The 18,907-nt window shown below is 39.2% G+C and overlaps 1 protein-coding gene across 6 annotated transcripts in view; it reads left to right on the top strand.

Annotated features, from left to right (window-relative positions):
* Window positions 1–18,907, top strand: part of edil3b (EGF-like repeats and discoidin I-like domains 3b) — a 110,620-nt gene that overhangs the window by 82,235 nt on the left and 9,478 nt on the right. For all 6 annotated transcript variants that reach the window (XM_035389853.1, XM_035389854.1, XM_035389855.1 and 3 more), the window contains one exon: window positions 12,717–12,872. In XM_035389853.1, the coding sequence (XP_035245744.1) occupies window positions 12,717–12,872 (156 nt within the window). The remainder of the gene's footprint in view (window positions 1–12,716; window positions 12,873–18,907) is intronic.

An 18,907-nucleotide genomic window follows, 5' to 3' on the forward strand; every position in this document is an offset into this window, starting at 1 on the left:
TATTCTAAGGGTGATGATTATGTGATGGGAAAGTGATCTAGAGTGGCGGAAAGAACAGTCGCAGTGTTCTGTCATGGCTGGTCACCCGCCAGGCCGTCTGAAATGCAAACCGCATCCGTGCCTGTGTTAGAATCCCCCGACTCCTCGACCTCTGCTCGATGTCTTCATCTCATGAATGTCACCATTTTTTTATTTTATTTTTTAATGACTCCTAGGAGAGGGGCAGCGGGTTAATGACTTTGTCCCCGGAACGCCGTTAGCCAGCCTGCGTCAGGACTGACCGACAGCCCAGGCGCGGCTCTACCCTGCACGCTCTGCGACCTTTGTCCCCCTGGTGTCGGGACCCCCTCTCCGAGGATTTGCTCTCAAAACGAAAAGCAGCCTGAATTCTGACCGAAGACATAAAGACAGCAAAATTATTTTTGAAGTTTCATTTCCCTTAGCATTGCTCATCTACTCAAGCCATTGTCAGATTTCTATGTGTTAGATGGGTTATTATGAAAGTATAGTCTATAGCTAACATTGGAGTAAATAACCAATGTATGAACATGTGAAGTTGCATTTGCGCAGCTTTTTCTATCCTTGTTTTTCCTGTCTTCAGAGTGAGATGTGCTTATTTCTCAGTGGCTATTTTTTGGTTGGGAAACGTGACTCTCGCATGTGTTTCAGAGTTTCTGGCCACTCTATGGGTGAGAGCTTTGTAAACACACATCCAGAACTATAAAGGCAAAGCTGCATGAAACCAATAATTTATTTTATATTTGCAAAGTAATCTGCAAGATACTCGGGAACTTTTTTTGCCTGCATATTTTTGTATGTATTATCACCACATTATTCCATTACTTTTTATTATAACACTTATTAAACATACATGTGTGCATGCCTGCATATGCACACATGTGCACACACAATCACCATCAGTCTATATTAGATCTAAACCATTATGTTGCTGGCCAGCAACAGATGTACATACACACACATGCACGCACGCACGCACGCACACACACGCGCACGCACTAGTGAACTTGCACACGTTCAACTAGAGGCCCTTTATCTTAATCGTCTTAGAAGGCATATTGGAGCTGCTGGAGTGATCAGCTAAGTATTCCAACTGGCACATGCTGATTGCTTAATTATGCACATTTGCAAGCAAATCACACAACAGAGAGGGAGAAAGCCAGTAATTGTGTACACTACCACCCTTAGAATCGCCTTGCCGCAGCTCTGGCTAGCACTGCCCTGCACACATGAACGGGCAGTCTTCAGTGGGATTTGGCAGTGTTGTTACCTCATTAATTAGCCCTTGAAATATGTTTTTCGTAGCAAATGACATTTCAGACTTACAATTCAATTAAACTAGGGGAACAGCCAAAGCATTTTTACGTGAACAGAAGGAACAGATTATTTAATCTGCAATATCTTTATTTCCTCAGTTGTAAAAAGAACATGATGGATGGTAGCTCTATGAGGGTGGTGCTTCTTCATTGCTGTAAGATCAGCTCATTTTGGGCACATTGTTTTAAATCACATTTGCAGTTATACTGAGGAACAAAGTGGTATACAGAATGTACAGAATACACATAACATATTCACGGTGGAAAATTGCTTCTTTTCTTAAAGAATGAACAGAACTGAATAACAGCTCAATTTATGCAGCATTATCTGGATCTGTTTGTATAGCACCTCTTAGCCTAGCATGTGCCAAATGGATTGCTCATAGGGGCCTGGGCCAGGAATGTCTCAAAGAGCACTGAGACATTGGTCCTTTGTGAGAGGTGCTATACAAATACAACTGAATTGAATATTGGCTTACTTCTGACATTACCCTGCCTTATCAAAGACCATAGAGGGTTTGTTTGTTTGTTTGTTTACTATCATCACATACAAAAGACTTATATCATTAGCAACCCTAGTATTCATCTTTGGTTTTTTAAATGAACTAATTTATCGTACACCTATTAATATAAGTGTAGTACTATTTATAAAGGGATGGATGTGTGTCGACAGTCTGTCTTAAAAGCCTAAATATAATACAATAATATGATAACATGTTTTACTTTTGAACTCCAAGTCTAAATTAAGTGGCTGTCTGTAGTACGCAGATGATAGATTTGCAATCAATTAGTAATATTTGGGACTTAATAATAACATCCCAGGTAACTGTGTCAGGTGTTCTTAGCGATGGAGGATTTTGCTGTCCTCATTTGTGTTTGTGTTCAGTAACAGACTTTCAGGTATATAAGAAGAAAGCCATTCCCCCAACATTTCACTTGCCACTGATAATGCACAATTGCCCTGTGTCGTGCAGTGCATGCCCTGCTGCTCTCCAAGATAAATAATTTGTGCCCCCAGGTTTTAACACTTTATTTGCAGAGTCCCGTCTCATTATTTTTGCTTAAACCCATGAAGACCACAGATGCTGCCCTCACTAAGTGGTGAGGAATTTCACATGGCTACACAGCTCTGAGGCAAACAGCAAAACAAGTGGGACACATTAGCGTCATGAATGATGGCTAAAGAAATGTCATCATTTGGCACTTATGAGACGTAAAACAGTCTCACATTATGTCTTTTCATGGCACCATTGATTGCTATCTTACAAATGTCCTTGAAAAGTCGGAGTTCTCTTGCTCATTGTCTGTTAATATCAGATTGCCCCCTAAACTGACCCCTCTCTATCTGCTCCACCAATCCTCTGTTAGTACAAATAAAATAACTTCTGTGTCAAATTTTCAAAGCATAAATTCAATATGCTGCATGCAGAAGAAATTGAAACTGATTTCATTGGAATTATCTACATTTTTAGTAAAAATAATTGCTTTTGAGGTTGTACAAATGTATAATGTACAATACAGCATTTAATCAATTTCCGCACTGCTTCTAGTCAGTACTTGTGCGTTATAAACTGTTAAATTGCTGAAGCATGTTTTTGTGATTGTCCTGCAGTCTTACTTTTAAATTAGCTTCTCTTGAATAACCAGTGCTGCTTCTCTAGATGCAGCACTTGGGAACAAGCTAATTAATGAATTCCACCCTCAAATAAACCTTGCTACGGTGCTCCAGGGGTATACCGCCCTTACCATTAAAATATCACCTCTCTTGCCACCAAATGTCATCTGCAAATCTTTTCCAAAAGTGAACTATAACCTTGCCCCTTCTCCAGGGAGAGCAGCAGTCTCACACACAGGCATGCTCATCTGGGGCTGATTCTCCGTTAGCCCTGGTATGTGCCATTGCCTTCATTAATCCTGTTACAGAGGTACAGCCTGCTATGTTTTGGTTAATAGACCATTCTGAATATTGGGTAGGTTGCATCAACTCTAGATCGCCAAAGGTGACCCCTGTTACCTCGGTGTTTTTTATTTTTTTTATGTAGCACCAGACTTGGGGAGGTTTTTTTTTTTTTTTCTTTTTTAGCAATCTCTATGTTTTGTTTCATTCAGTTGTTGAAAATGAAACCACCTTAAATTATTGCTTCCAACAGTTTTGGCTTCTGTGTGCTCCGACATCACTCTGCACAACGGCTCCGTCTAACTCCACACAACAATAACTGGAGTTTTACCTCACTATATCGCTCCCTGCTCCCTGCAATCTACCATCTGTGCTGTATAAAAACCATTTACCATCACGCGGAGGTCATTATTGTGAGTCTCACCACTTATTGAACTGTATAAATATAGTACTAATTATACAAGATCACAATAAAGTGTTAAATGTTTATTAAAGTTACAGTTTGGGGGGGATCAAATGTACTCTTTGAGAGTTGAAATGTACTCTCAGAGTTGAATCAAAGAATTGGAATGCCAGCTTCTCTGAGCTACTGAAAGCCCTTGCATTTTGAAGTATCCTGTGAGAGCAGGCCCTGTTATTGATTTTCAGGTTGTGCTTCCCGGTCAGGTGCTGGGAGAGGTTTAATGGGTATGGGTGAAAGAGTGCAGTCCACGGTCCACTCCTCCGCTGTGGGGAAGGCTTACTGTAGCTTCCTCAGTGCTCATGAGCGTACCATTAAGGGCACAGGCAGACAGGAGTAGGCGTAGCTTCAGTACTGCTGCACACTGTGTTCAGGGGTGAGGTGAGACACTGCCTGTTTAATACAAGAAATCTCCCAGTAGGCTTCTGTGATATCAACTGCTTTGTCCTTTTGGCATCCAATCGGCCAATGTTAAACACTCAAGTTTGTAAGTGTGTATACCCTTTCATGGATCTTATTAGTGTTCTTAACATGTGTCCCAATGAAGGAAGGTTTTGGTCATGCTTCTCTCAAAGTCTAAACATGAAAACAGTTTTGAGTTGTGTTGAAAATGGTGCAGAATAAGGAAGTGAAGATGATTGTACATGCAGATATGATACGATATGTGTTCTGTGAGCATGTTAAAAACCCTGTCCATTAACATTTTTTCATAACTTGATGTGAAGTTAAATTCCTGTATTTTTTCCACACAAAGAAAAAAAGAAAATTGTGCACTTTCATATAAATGTGAGTCAATGGAAAACAGGCAATCCACAGAGAACCGCAGTTGTAAATTGCGTGATTTGGATGCTTGAACATTAAAGAGCCTGTTGAAGTATATTTGTCTCACCTCTGTTGTAGAAGCGCACCCAGCCTTTGTCGTGCTCTCATGCTTCTGTCCTTCATGTAACGAAAACCGTGTAATGACTTTCCAAGTTGTTTTAGTGAATCCCATGGAACGATTTGTGTTGTTGCACAAAATAACATGAGCTGCACAATTCTGCTGGGGGGTTTATTGACATAATCACTTGAGTACAAGGTGATAAGAAGAAACATGGAAGAAATAAACCAAAGTAATGTTCAGAAACAAGCAAATGTTTAGGAAAGGTTACAGCCTCAATTATGTTTAGGGCCTTTTGAGAATTGTTTTAGAAATTATTACTACAGCAGACATCGACCAGGTAGTCAGAAGTTAATATTTGACTGAGGTGAGGTTAGTTTTTTTATTTCAGGTGAGGAAGTAATTGTGAAACGTGTGTATCCTCTGAACTGTTGATTTTTGATAAAGATTAAATTATGCACTAACAAACTTTGAGAATTTATGATTGCTTACATTTCTTAGAAGTGAACTAATGTTTCTAAATGTTTCTGCAACAGGAATGCCTCTACCTGACATGTTACTATACCAGGACAAATTGCACCATGTGTGTCGCTAATTATAGGGATTAGTATTGAGTTTTGGTATGTGTAGTATTCATTTGAATTGTGTGTGCTCCTGGTTGCCGTATTTTGAGATGGCATGATCACAGCAAGCATCAGTTGTATAGCTCGGATACACTGCTGTATCAAATAATAATAATCAAACAACATTGTTATCGTTACTTTGACCAAGTAAACATTACTTTACTGTAGCTCCATGTCCATTAACTTGACCTCTATGGACAAACACTGCAAAAGAAGGAAAAATCACAAACGCCAGCAGGCTAATTGAAAGCTTGGTTATTTTAACCTAAACATTTCTGTATCTGCTAAATACATCATGCTCTTATCACAGAAAAATCATAATGTACAAAACTAAATTTGAAACAGAACAAACGTGTTACAGTGAAACAAGATGATGTACTGTATTAACAAGCGAGGTGACATTTGGTCGCATTTTGATTGCAATATGTTCTCCAGGCGATTCATCTTTAAATAGCTGACAAATCAGATACATATCAGGGAACCCATAGAGACGAAATGTGACTTGGATCAAAGGGTGAATATTTGGAAGGATTTCTTTTTTTAAATAATGATCCCGACAGGCCTGTGTCTCTGCAGCCTCTCGTCCTACTGCACCATTTCAAGCATCAGAATTCACCAGGCCCCCACTGAAAGCTGGTAATCACCGTAATTACTGGACAGATATGCTGGTGTATTCAAATTTAATTTACTCATTAAAATTTAAGACCCTGACAATATGCATATTCATTTTGTATTGTACCTGGTACACAGTCTGTAAAATGTTTCTCATAGGGAGATTTAAAAAAAAAAAAAAAAAAATTAACTGATCAATGCTCAAAGCTCATCAATGAATGTATAGAACATGTCAGATCAAACATATTATTCAGCTAATTGTATTAAGAGCAGAAATGGATAAAGCTCTCTTTGACCAGGTGTTATACTTTTAAGTACTTGAAATGTGTTGCATACTTAATTGATGATTTAATACTAATGTTATGATTAATCAGGTTTTTAAGACATACTGAGTTCTGTCCTTTTTATTTATTTATTTATTTTTTTGAGTAATTGGTGCTCCACTGCTTGTTTGCACTTTATGCTAATTGACATCCAGAAATTAGCATAAAGTATCTAGAAATTCCTTGTATGTCAAGATGTTTTCAGCTTTCACTCAGGTTTCACTCTTCATGAGACAGCTGAAAGGAGAAGGGCTTGAGAGAACTCTGGTGTGTAATAATAATTATTAATATTCATTAAACTAAGAGAGAGAGAGAATGCAAGTGAGAGTTGTTGCTAGGCTGCCATATGTTCTACAATATGTCAGTAGAACCAAAGTTATGAGACACCTAAGTGGTTTCAGGAAATCTCACAGATTTTTTATAATTATTTAATCTGGTACAAAAAAATTATAGTCCCTTTAGAAGCCAGGAGATTGATCTCTGTGAATTGCAAATATATGGATCCAAATAACGGCGTGTTTTTACTGGCACAAATCCTTAATGCATGTGTTCACTTCTCTCCTCAGAAATACAGCTTGGCATATTAATTTGTGGTGATTACATTGTGAGTAAAAAAACTACCACTGAAGTTTACTTTTTAAGTAAAATGATAAATTGTGATTGACTCTGGGCCAATGTGTTTAATGGCATTGGCTGCTGTCAGATGAGATCTTGGTCTAAACACCTTATTTTTGTGTGTATGATTCAGTATTCACAGCATCTGACAGCAAAGAGGTGATGCTTCACTCACTGGGGCAGAGGAGTTGACTTCTTCTGAACTTTTAGAATGAGCCCCAATTAGCCTGAATGTGCATATCGAATCAACCCTGTAAAGATGGCACATTATATATGCAAGCCTTATCGTATCTGACTGCCAGTTGTGAGCCGTGGTTGCTTCTGATCACCGACTCATCAGATCTGAGGCCTTCCTGGGATTTTATAAAGCTGTAGCGGACCGAGGGGGAGAGCTTGTTGGCAAATAATTTGTGCTGTAGATACACTCTCAGCAGATTTGCAGTGCGGGGCTGGGTCAGTGACATACAGATGAGGAGATAAAATCAGATTTATCATGCCTTAGCTCCCAGCAAAAACGGGTGAAATTGTGAATGAACGCCGTGTCGAGCGGAGAAGGACGTAAGAGAACTGACGCAGTGGCAGGCTGTAATAATCTGAAGCGTGGCTTTTTTTTCCCCCTCTTTGCCTTCAAATCACGCAGTTCACTGAAGCAAAATCTATTATGGGGTGCGGTTTCTCGGCGCTGACCTTGTAAATGGATTTAGATTTTATGCCTTGATGTACTCAACCCGTGAGTGCGGAGAAGTGAAGGGCTCTTTCGGTTTGTTCCAACACTCATCCAAACCTCTGGTCTGTAGTTCCAAATTGCTGGGTGCCTGTCAATATCGCTATAGTCTCTTGGCATATGTGCATGTAGAATGGCAATATATGAGAAGCCAATGAGTGAGTGCTCTTATTATTGTAACTTGACCTGTTGAACAACATTACATGAAAATGTTACAACATTACATGTTGATTTGCCAGAAAGTTTAATCATTCAAAATTTTTGCTTAAAGGATTTTGTTAAACACATATTTTAGTGAGCTTTCCCATAGTTGGTATGTATTTGTGTAGCCTGTTATTTTCATAGCCTAATTTATATCATCGGTTCAAGGTGCAGTTTCCCATTGTGTTTGTACAGGCCCCTCAGGCAATGTTGGAGTGTAGGAGCACCACATTCCTCCGGCCTGAAACCACAACACTATCTCTTCTGCAGGTTTATATGATACCAGGATTAATCATACGATACGTGAAAAACCTCTCTCTCACCAGTTTCCAAGAAAAGTGTGTGTGATCAAAGACTTTTGGAATCAGAAGACTTTTGTTAACACTGCAGCCATGAAAGCCCATTGTATCTGTTTCTCAGGTGTTTAGAAAGAATCAGCTGCAGCTTTGCATGTCGAACATTTCAACATTGAGCAATATCCTGCAGTAAACTGACCAACGCACTATAAATTCCATTTTTTTATTCTCAGGGACTAGTGATCCTCATATTGGACACAAGATATAAAAAAATGCTTTCCGCTGTTGTTGCTGCTGTTTGTTTGTTTGCGTTTTCCCCTTACAAACGCAGTTTGGTGAGTTCAGTGAACACCAACATATAACTGCTTCCGAAGAAACAAGACCAGGTTAAAACCTAGTATATGGCTGTACCTAACACACATGATCCGGCCGACCAATGATGTGACTTCATACCTCGGCCGACCAATGGTGTAACTTCATCACTCACTCAGTCAGTCACAGACATTCGCGTTTGTAGGGCTGGCCCCGCTGTTGCGGTCCAGCCAAAAATAGGGCTGCGTTTATTCGCCAGCACTTTGATTGGCAATGTTGTTTTTGGCGTATTTGGTCCTGGTGGAATATTCAGAAGGCATATTGGGAAATGTAGGTGCTTTTTTAAGCTGAAGAAAAAATAAGATGAAAAGTAAATGACCTTTTGGCAGGGTCATATTGTCGAAATTCTGCGTACGCTCTGTGATTTTTTTTTTTTTAAATACCTATTTCAATTTCAATATTAACAGTGGCCTTTGCTCTTAGTTATTCACCAAAACCACAGGGTACATTTAAAGGACACCTGGATTTAACAATAGTCCATTAACCTGACACAATAGATGGTTTCTGTACAACTAGCACACCCCACAACCAGAAGTGAAATGAAAAACTCTGTGGAATAGATTACACACCTGGTACGGAGGTTATTCAGCGTTAATCCGCATGCCATATTGCACAGTAGGCTTTTCACCTGAGCACTTAAGCACTTCATTCAATTAATTACTTCCTGAATTGACCCAGCTGAACCGCTCCTTCCAGTTGCAAAGAGAGGAGGTCGTTTGAGCAGAGCTGTAATATATGCTGGCAGGGACATCTCTCCTGTCATTGCACGCAAGCAGTGCAGAAAAAAATGACATCCATGGCATGCTGTGACAACAGAATGTTCTGTGTAAGATGTATCCTATTTTAAAGCACATATTTTATTTTATTTTATATTATTTTACATATTCAATTCTGCAAAAATAAATAAAATAAACAAAGAAAAAGAAAAGGGGGTTTAGAAGAGCTTTTCTAGTCGGTTAGCCATTTTATCACGGACGGCAGATCACAGGGTGTCGTTTATCCCTCGTTGTTGCAACACAAGAAGCGGAGCATGGCGAGTGATTTCTCTCGCCTCCGTTGAGGGTTTAATGGTGGCTGCGCCATTCAGGAGTTGATGGGGCATGGTATGATGCAGTAAGTACGTGGGCACTTGGACTATACATAAAAATTGGCCTTGAATGAACTGTATACAATACACAGCCTAGAGTTTAGCCTGCAGGCATTTGTCCCTGGGAAAAAGGGGGGCTAGCGTGTGCAATTTGAAAGTCAAAGGAATCACACAATTTCAGAATGGGAAGTATTGGCCTCTTACTATTCATATATATATATATATATATATATATATATATATATATATATATATTCATGTGCGTTGTGGGGTTATCATGCTCCTGAATACTGAAACCTACACCCTCAATCTCCCCATGAACCACCCTTCAGCACAGTGAGGGTGTGTGTGTGTGTGTGTGTGTGTACTTTTGTGCGTGTATGTTTGTGAAGCTAACCTTTTAGCACTTACACCACAACTGCGGGCCACAAGGGCCTCTCATTCTCCCTTGACACTTTTTATCTGTGAAAATACATGTGTAATTAATATTTAATTACATCTGAATAGACTGCTTACTCTGCGCTATCACATATATGTACCTACATAATGAGTGCACCATTCTTTATAATATGTAATGCATATATAATTGCATTGGAATACTTAAGACATGCATTTTTTGGGTTCTATATGAAAAGTTTGATATTTAGTACATTGTACGATACTTTAAAACAGTTTTATGCATTTAATGCATGATATACTATGCCGCAGTGTGAAACGGATTCATTCTTTTGGCTTTCACCGGGTGAAACGGGCACAGCCATGTCTCCGTGTCCTCAGGAGCATGGAAGATTAATGAGCAGATTAAATGGCGCTGCCACGGGCGTTGATAGGTTGCGGCGAGACTTCAAAGGCATGCATTTGCCTGTGTGGAAAATGGATTCGGAGCGTTTCGCCGCTAAGTGTGTTCCCCTTTAATGAGCTTATTTCGTCTCGGTTCGGTTCGGCATCAGAAGCCGGGGGGGATCGCGGGGACAGGCCGCTGTGACCGTGACCTGGGACAGCAATTACACCAAAGCCCTTGGCGATGTGCGTTTGGGTCTGTGGAGGCTTGGACCTGGATGAGATTACGCTTGTTGTGTATTGCAAGTAATCAGAGAGAAAGCTTTGTGGCTCCTCAATGGCCAGGACTCCTCAAAGTGGATGAATTTCAAGCGTCCCCGTGGTACTGAAATGAAAAGCACCGGATGCAATAACTGTCTGTGTATTTATAATGAATCTGATTGTTGCAAGATGGAAGCATAAGGCTGTGTTGATAGAGTCCTATTATCATTGTGTGACAACAGGAATACAAAGACATTACGCAAATCAGACCTACGGTCTGGACTCAATCAGTATGCAAATTGCTTTCCTTCACAATTGAGAAAGTTAATTTTGATGATTGCTTTAGCTTGCAAAGTTGTGTTTGTGGGAGAAGAAAATAACATGTCGAATTGTGAATCAAAGTTGACTAATATTGATTGAATACAGACCTCTGTTTTGTTTCAAGGCACTGTACAGACCAGTGACAGTTAAACTGGGTTCAAACAGGACACACATTGGTGCCATACCAAAAATTGCATTTACTTGACTAATTTACTTCTGTGACATATCAACTTCCTGTGGTCTATTGTAACCTTGTTTTAGTAACCCAAATCCAGTCCTAGATTCAGTAAATATTTGTAAATACATGGCTGACAATTAGTTCATTTTTGTCTCAGAATGTTCAGTAGAGTAATTTGGTGAGAGCTGAACCTACCAAACTGTTTTTGAGAGGCAGTGTAGCAATAATGATTAGAAAATTGAGCATCTACTTAAGCAGGCTCGAGAAAGCACTTCACCTGACTTGCTTATAAAATAAATAAATACCTACAATCTCTTTTAATCCCTTTCTACAAGGGCAGCTATTGAACGTCAGCATAAAATGTAAATGTTATAAAGAAAACAGTTATATTTCACTTTATTGGTTAGTCAAAGTTAAGGACAGAAACTGTTTGAATGCAGGTGACAGACTAGAAAGGCGAAGTCTCAAATCTGAGAGGGAGTGTGCTCTTAAACTTCTAACACTGAATTAGAGGGGTCACATTAAGAAGACTCTAATTTTGACTATAAGGAAGAGAGTTTGCAGACCCTATGGTACTTCTGGGAAGATTGCATAGGACGGGTCTAAAACACAGTTTCCTAACTGTAGTTCTGAGACCACACCATGCTATGCGTACTGCTCCTCCTTCTTTAAGAACTGATATACAGTGCTGTGTCTCCTGTTAGTGCTTTCTTATGAATGTGGATTTATAGAAGTTGTTATAATTATGTCATCATGTACAGTACTTAGTCATAGCACATATTTTTTAGACTCCATTTTCTCATCTCCTGTATTCATCCTGGACTCTACAAGAGATTACATTTAGTAACTGGCTGGATTCTGATAATGTATTACAGCACAAAACACCCATTGTGACATACTGTAAGTGTCCTTGGTGAATTTTACGTTATGGATCAAATGTGAATATTTCAGCTTCATCTGAAGGGTGACAGAACAGTGAGTATAAAAAAAAGGCTGCCTGTCAAATTTGTGGTTATAGCCCCTTAAAAAAAATTGAAGCAAATTCTAGGGGGTGACAGTGAGCTGTGACCGCTCTAACCAGGGCTGTGCAAAATGCAAATGCGTACATTTATTTATTTTCTTTTCAATTGGATTCACTGAGTGATTTTGTTTAGTGGCCGACCTGAAGACGGTCTGATGACTTCTGAAGTGCTATAAACGATGTTCAGCGTAATTTGGTCTCTGTCGTTTGCTTTTATTAGCCAAATGTGGCCATTATTCAGCACACACGTACCTGACTGGCTTTAGATTGCTTCATTTAGATTTGTTCAAATTCAGATTTAGATTTGGTTAATTAATCAAAACTTACCGCTTGGTAGTTCCAATTTTGATGAAGGTTGTCCTCCTTTACACTGCACATCCTTAATCTTCTTTGCCGCATTTTCACTTTTTCTGTACCTGTTCATGACAGCCTGAGTTTATTAGTCTGTTGTATAGACTTTTATATGTCTTTTTATTGTATGATTTAAATGAGAGACCAGAGAGATTTTGTTTATGTAATATACTGATATAATTAGAACTTATTTAGGTTAATAAAAAGGTTTGGCATGCTTTCTAAAGGCATGTCTCTTTAAAACAATACTGCATATGTATGGAACAGCACTGAAAAATTATGCCGTTTTGTTCAAAATCTTTATCTATCCTCAATATTCTATACTGAAAATGTATTTTATCATAAGTCATTCAAGTCTCTTCTGTTTACCTGTCCCTCAGGTTGACTTGCTCATCCCCACCAAGATCACCGGCATCATCACCCAAGGAGCCAAAGACTTTGGACATGTCCAGTTTGTGGGGTCCTACAAACTGGCTTACAGCAATGATGGAGAAAGATGGACTGTTTATCAGGATGAAAAAACAAGGAAAGACAAGGTAAGTCATCTGAGATTAGGGGTTTTTTATTGGTCTAGTGTCTGCCTGGTAGAGGCTTTGCCAGCCAAAGTTTAGCATTAAAGCTATAGATCAGGACCATAGATGCTATGCGCATTCTATACATTACATTACCATTACATTGAGGCATTTAGCAGACACTGTCATCCAAAGTAACTTTAGGGTATTCAGAAGGTTCAGGAAAGCTGGTACCAGCTCAAAAAGGTCACAACCTATGGTAGTTGCTATACAAAGCTTACTAGAAGTTGTATGTACATAAGTTCAGTCCATCGTTACAGGTGGATGAGTGAGACTTGATGTTTTGTTTCAAATAGCAAATGGGTTTGGCGATAGCATTTCCAATATAGGATTGGTCGAGATAGTAAAGCCATAGTTAATGTTCAGCATTAAGTTGGACAAGATGGAATTTAAATAGCTGTGTTTTCAGTCTGAGGTGGAAAAGAGACTGCGACTTTGTTGTCCTGATTTATAAGTTGCTCTTATCCAGAGCAGCTTACAAATGTGCTTTGAGGTTTCTGTATATACATATATACCTTGTCTGAGAAGTGTTGTCCATGTACAGAAAGTAATGTGACATTTCAGCTTCAGAACTGGCTAAATCAAGTAATGGCCATGGCATTTCATTTGTGATTGCACCTCCCACTTGAAAAACTAAGCAAAAAGCCTCCAATATTTTGTTGCAATTTAATATAACATTTTCAGCTGGAAATGATACATGGGCATATCCCCCTCTGTGAATAATGCAATCCTTTTACACACTTTCTGAGTCTTTGATACAATATGACGCACTGCTCAAATAAAGTGAGACCAAAGGGCTTTGCTTCACTTCTCACATATTTTATTTTACCTTTACTAGTTTTCCATGTATATTATATATGAATATATATTATATACTGTCTCGTTGCTTTTGTACAGGCATACATGTTAACTGCAAGGATTGTAAAGTAGAATCTGCAGGTGGGTGTAGGTTTTACTGTGTACACTGTTCCACATGGGCCCACACGCTCATGTGATTTATAGGCCATTGTCTATTAGCGCAGTGATGCAAGTTTACCCTGTTTTTTGTGGGAACAGCATCTTTTTATCTGTAGCACAGGGTTGCGCTGAGGCAGCTCTGAGGTGATTTCCAGACAAGCTCAGATAACAATTCACATAATAGGCACGAACAATGCACTGCCAGAAATCTGCTTCAGGCGTTTGTGTGAGAACAACACGTCATTTTAAATCTCATAATGCTGCGGATGTGAACCCTCCTGATACCAAACGTGTAAGCACTTAAATTATATATGCATGCCCATTGTTTCTTTTGACATATGGGAACTCATGGTTATACACTGTGAAAAGACAGAAGCTGGTATTCTGAATCAATATTCAAATCCCTGAGAGCCACCAGATAATTTTTTTGTTTTTGAATGTGTGTGTGTGCGCACGCGCGCATGCATGCGTGTATGTGTGTCTGTTCATTGTAACTGTTGTTTTTGATTTTATGATGACCTGCTAACTTTACAATGGCAAGTATCTGGGCATGCAGACATTTTGAAAACACATTAAATCGAACACATACCGTATATTAAAAGCAAAATAATATTTTCTTTATGAATCTAGCAGGTGAACTATCCCTTTAAATGGCAGTTAAATCACAAGGCTGGTGAAACATTTATATGAGCCACACATTTTTGGATGACATGTCAATGTAAACTCAAGCTTGCCAATAAACTTTATTTAATCATTTCGGTGAGCCATGCTTCAGAAATTCTCTCATCTTCAGCATGAGAACACTGCGCTTGAAGAGTTTATAATTTCAGCGCACAAGATGATCTTTGGACATGGGCCACTGCATACAGAGTGTAATTTTCTACTCAGCAATCTCAATCTCCCAGTGCTGGAAGGCTTCCACAGACTTGTCAGGGAGGGGGCACAGGCAGGTATCGCAGGGGTATGGCAATGACTGCAGTTGCCTTAGCACAACCCCAGGAAACGTCATGGACAAACTTGTCTGAAAGCCGTTTTGGAAATGAGTTTGCCAAAAAATATATTTTAAATAATTGAATAGGTAAATATGTCAAACAGTTTCCAGCAGTTTCCTGTTTTCATCACTGAAAGGTGAGGAGACTACAATTTAAATAACACCCAGGAGGATATATGCAACTAAGAGAAAACTGTTTTGGCCAGACCTAGCATGCAAGTATTTAAAAAAAAATATATAGTTCAGTATCAGATAGGGATAATGTGTACATTTGCCCTTATATCGTGAGGTGTTATCTTTTATATTATATTATGATATTATATCTGAGAAAATTGCAGTATATTGCTTTTACAGAGTGCATTGTAAGTTCAGCCTAAATTGTCATATGGTTCATTTTCAAAAAGGCAGATTCATTTTCCAGGCAGGTTCATTTTTAAAAAGGCAGATTCATTTTCCAGTAGATACTTCCATATATAAATGTTCAGTGTTATTTTAAACCACTTATTGACTACTTTATTTTCAATTAAATAGCCCAGGGAATTCTGTTAAAAATATGCAAGCAGCCAGGGGAAATTAGAATAGGGACAGCAGCAAGAGTAGGAGGCATAACTGAAATAAAAAATGCCCCCGTCACACAAAAGCCGTGGGACGTCCGCCATCCGAATGCGTTGTGCACTCGCCAGGCTGAAACCTGTCCTCAGAGGAGGCGACCACGTGGGCGCAGAGGTTGTTGTCAGGACAACACCAGTGTATGAGCGGGTGGGGGTGGCAGTCGCCCACAGACTCGCTTTTAGAGACGCACCAAGGTGACGGCGTGGGGTTAATTAGGTGGCTGTCAAGTCTAATGACGAGTGGGGTTGTCTGCAGTGACCGTGATGTTTTCAGATTAACCTCTAATGAACCGTTTCCCCTGAACGTCCTCTGATAATCACTCTGAGTGCTACATGGGATGCAGCTCTAGGTTAAGATTAACTTTGATTCCTAGTACTGAATGTTTCCTGGGGCTAGGAGGGGGGTAAGATGGGTTTTCAGGCTCTTGAATCTCCTGTGCCAGTCTTATTCTGTTTTTATGCAGTCCAAATGATGAATCGCTCAAGCGATTTCACACCCATCACTCAAAGGCTCAAACCAGGTTTAAAGTTGAAATTTTTAAAGAAATGTCATACAAAAAATCTAAATCCCATTATTCATGCTCTCTATCTTATCTGAAGACTTAAATAACATTGGCAGTCTCCATCTCATCCGCTGTGTGGTCTCCTGTTTTAAATTGGTCACTGAGAGGTCAATGGAAGAGCATAGCAGGTGCAATTTGGAAGTCATCGGGGAGTGACTGGCCCATACAGGTAATGCAGGGCTTAACCACACTTAGAGGCAATGTCCTGGAGGTGGGGGCATTACACCATGTACTCTTTCATGGCGCTTCAATAGTACCCGATCAGTGGTTGAGGATGCCACCAGGAATGGAACCATGACAGCCATTGTTTCAGAGACAAGCACAAGGAAAGTCAAATCATTCCATGTTTTGAGCTTCTCTTTGCTTTCGTTCCTCTGTCAGGTCCATTAAGACATTGTAATACACATCGCTTTGTGACGTGTGACAAGCGTGTTTAAAGGCACCAGTCAGTGTGTTTCTTTCACTTGATAATCGCATGAAACCTGTGAGAAATTTGACTCAAGATTCCATCCCCTTGTTGACAGGCTGAAAGAGAAAATTAGATATGCTTGCTTATATTAGCAAAATCCCAGACTCTTTAATTTAGAAAAACAAAAAATCTGCAAGATCACTGGCAGGTGAAAAGACTGAGATTAGAAGACGTGGGCAATTGAGTGAAGGCCAGTCTGAAAGCACTTCAGTTCAGCTCAATTTGAGATATTGTGTATGGTTATTTTTCAGTACGTGTGTATGTGTATTCATTTATCATCCCCACCGATGCATATTTTTTCATTCTTTGATGAAACCCCGAGGATGGCTATATTCTGAAACGGGTTTGATTTTACAATTAAGGATTACTTTCTTCTTTTCAGCTCCAAGTGTAGCTTAAATTTTCTAATTCTTATTGTTGCTGCTGCCTATTCAATGCATTTTGGTAGTTTCATGATGCCCAAGCTATCATTTCTTCTGCGTTTTTAAGGCATAAAGCCATAAGTAGATGCATGATTGTACTAAATGTACTGCATTTTTTGGCTAGAAAAAAAAAACTAATATGCAGTGGATGGGAGAGATGGTGAGACAGCAATTTTGATTTACTCAGTTAAATTAGTTGTTCATCAGCACTGCTGTCCTTTTTTGGTCTGACACTGAGGAATAGCCCCTGCTCAATTTTTGTCAGTCTCTTGCATTTAGATTTTTGTTTCCCCATCTTTATTTATTTTTCCTTATTTTTCTTCCTGTCCTTTGTTTCCCCGGGTCATCTGACTTTTTCCAATTTGTCTCCGAAAACAACAGTGACAGCCGATGGGTCTCTAGGGGCAACGAGGGAGAAGCTCTTGTCATATTTCAATCAACTCTGACTTCGCTTCTTCTCTTGGCCCATTTGTTTGTGCATACATGTGCATGTGTGTGTGAGTGTGTGCATGAGATTCTGATGTACTTTCTTTCACACCAGTAATGCCCTTGTAGGAACTACTTTCTTGTATCATAAAGGTTTCTATAAATCCAGTTAATATTGCTGAAATTGAGGTCAATGCAGAACTGCAGTCAATGTAGAATCTCCTTGTGTGCCCTATGGAAGTTATTTTCCAGGCATTGTGGGTAGTTGTGGATAAATTATTTGCTCCATGCTCCTGCTCAAAGATTGGAATTTGGTTTATTAATTGAAGTTCATGGCTGTGAAATATCTTATTAAATGGGAACTAACACAAAGTGACCTTATTGCTTCATTATCAAGGTTATTTTATATGCATAAATATCTAACAATTTGATGGATGAATGAGCTTGTGCCAGTTTGCACATCTTGCATGTTAGAAGGCTCAGTTTGTACATCTTGCATGTTAGGAGGCTCAATAATATAGTTATCATAATACAGGTTCCATTTTGTGGCACTGGGTTGGAGCCCTAGCTTCATATCGACACGGTTTGCAGGTTGGAGTCCCTTGTCGGGCACAGTCAATGAATGATTCATCTGTATGAAAGACATTCAGTCGATTGCATAAAAAATTGCATAAAACGGTTATTTCAGTAGGTTCTTGGTAGAGATACCCCTCTGAGACCCAGCAGAAAAAAAAGTCTATTTTGATTTTTTTTGACATAATACAAGTGTCTTGGATGACAAAGCGTATTGCAATGAAAATGACCGCACTTGCAGCTCATGGTTCAGTGGTATCATTAAATATTTAAAAACTTGGCTGCAGGCTTCACAAAACAAATTGATTTCAGGTAGTTCTGAATCTACCTATGAAATCTCATATGGATGGCTGAAGGTTCAAGAATCACAGAATAGGCCATGGGAATGTTGCCAAATATCTGATGAACTGTTTTAGTTTGGTGAGGGGGTACACAAATACTCCACTAGAGGTAGTATCACAGACATTGTACCCCCTACAGTCAGGAAAAACTTTTATACTCAGCTATCATAACGAGATTACAATCTTTGGTAGCTTTAAGACTAATTATTTATTTATTTATTTATTTTTTAATGGCTCATGGATAATGGACCTTAGTTTTTCTGTGATAAATTTGTCAGTTGTCTTCATGTTGTATTTCTGTATTGTATTTGTGAGTTCAAAGAGGTAATGCTACTCTATTCTATCTATTGAGTTTGGTTGATTCGGTTGTTTGTAATGATTGTTGCTGCTTGCTGTACACAACTTAGTCTGCTGAAGTGCTGCCTCTCTTCTTCCTACCCCTCTCTGCTCTCCTCCCTGTGGGACCATGATGGAAATAAGCCTTCAGGCTTTATTGTGCTATCTTGACTGAGTATTCGACACTGCTGGGCAGCATTCAATAATGTGTCTGTACGTTTGTTTAATGACTTTGGCAAATAAAATAAATCAAGCAAAATAGTTTAAAATATTATTTATTTTATGTTTTACAGAATGTCACTAGTAGTGT

Source organism: Anguilla anguilla, chromosome 14 (genome assembly GCF_013347855.1).
Source record: "Anguilla anguilla isolate fAngAng1 chromosome 14, fAngAng1.pri, whole genome shotgun sequence".
NCBI classification, from domain to species: Eukaryota; Metazoa; Chordata; class Actinopteri; order Anguilliformes; family Anguillidae; genus Anguilla; species Anguilla anguilla.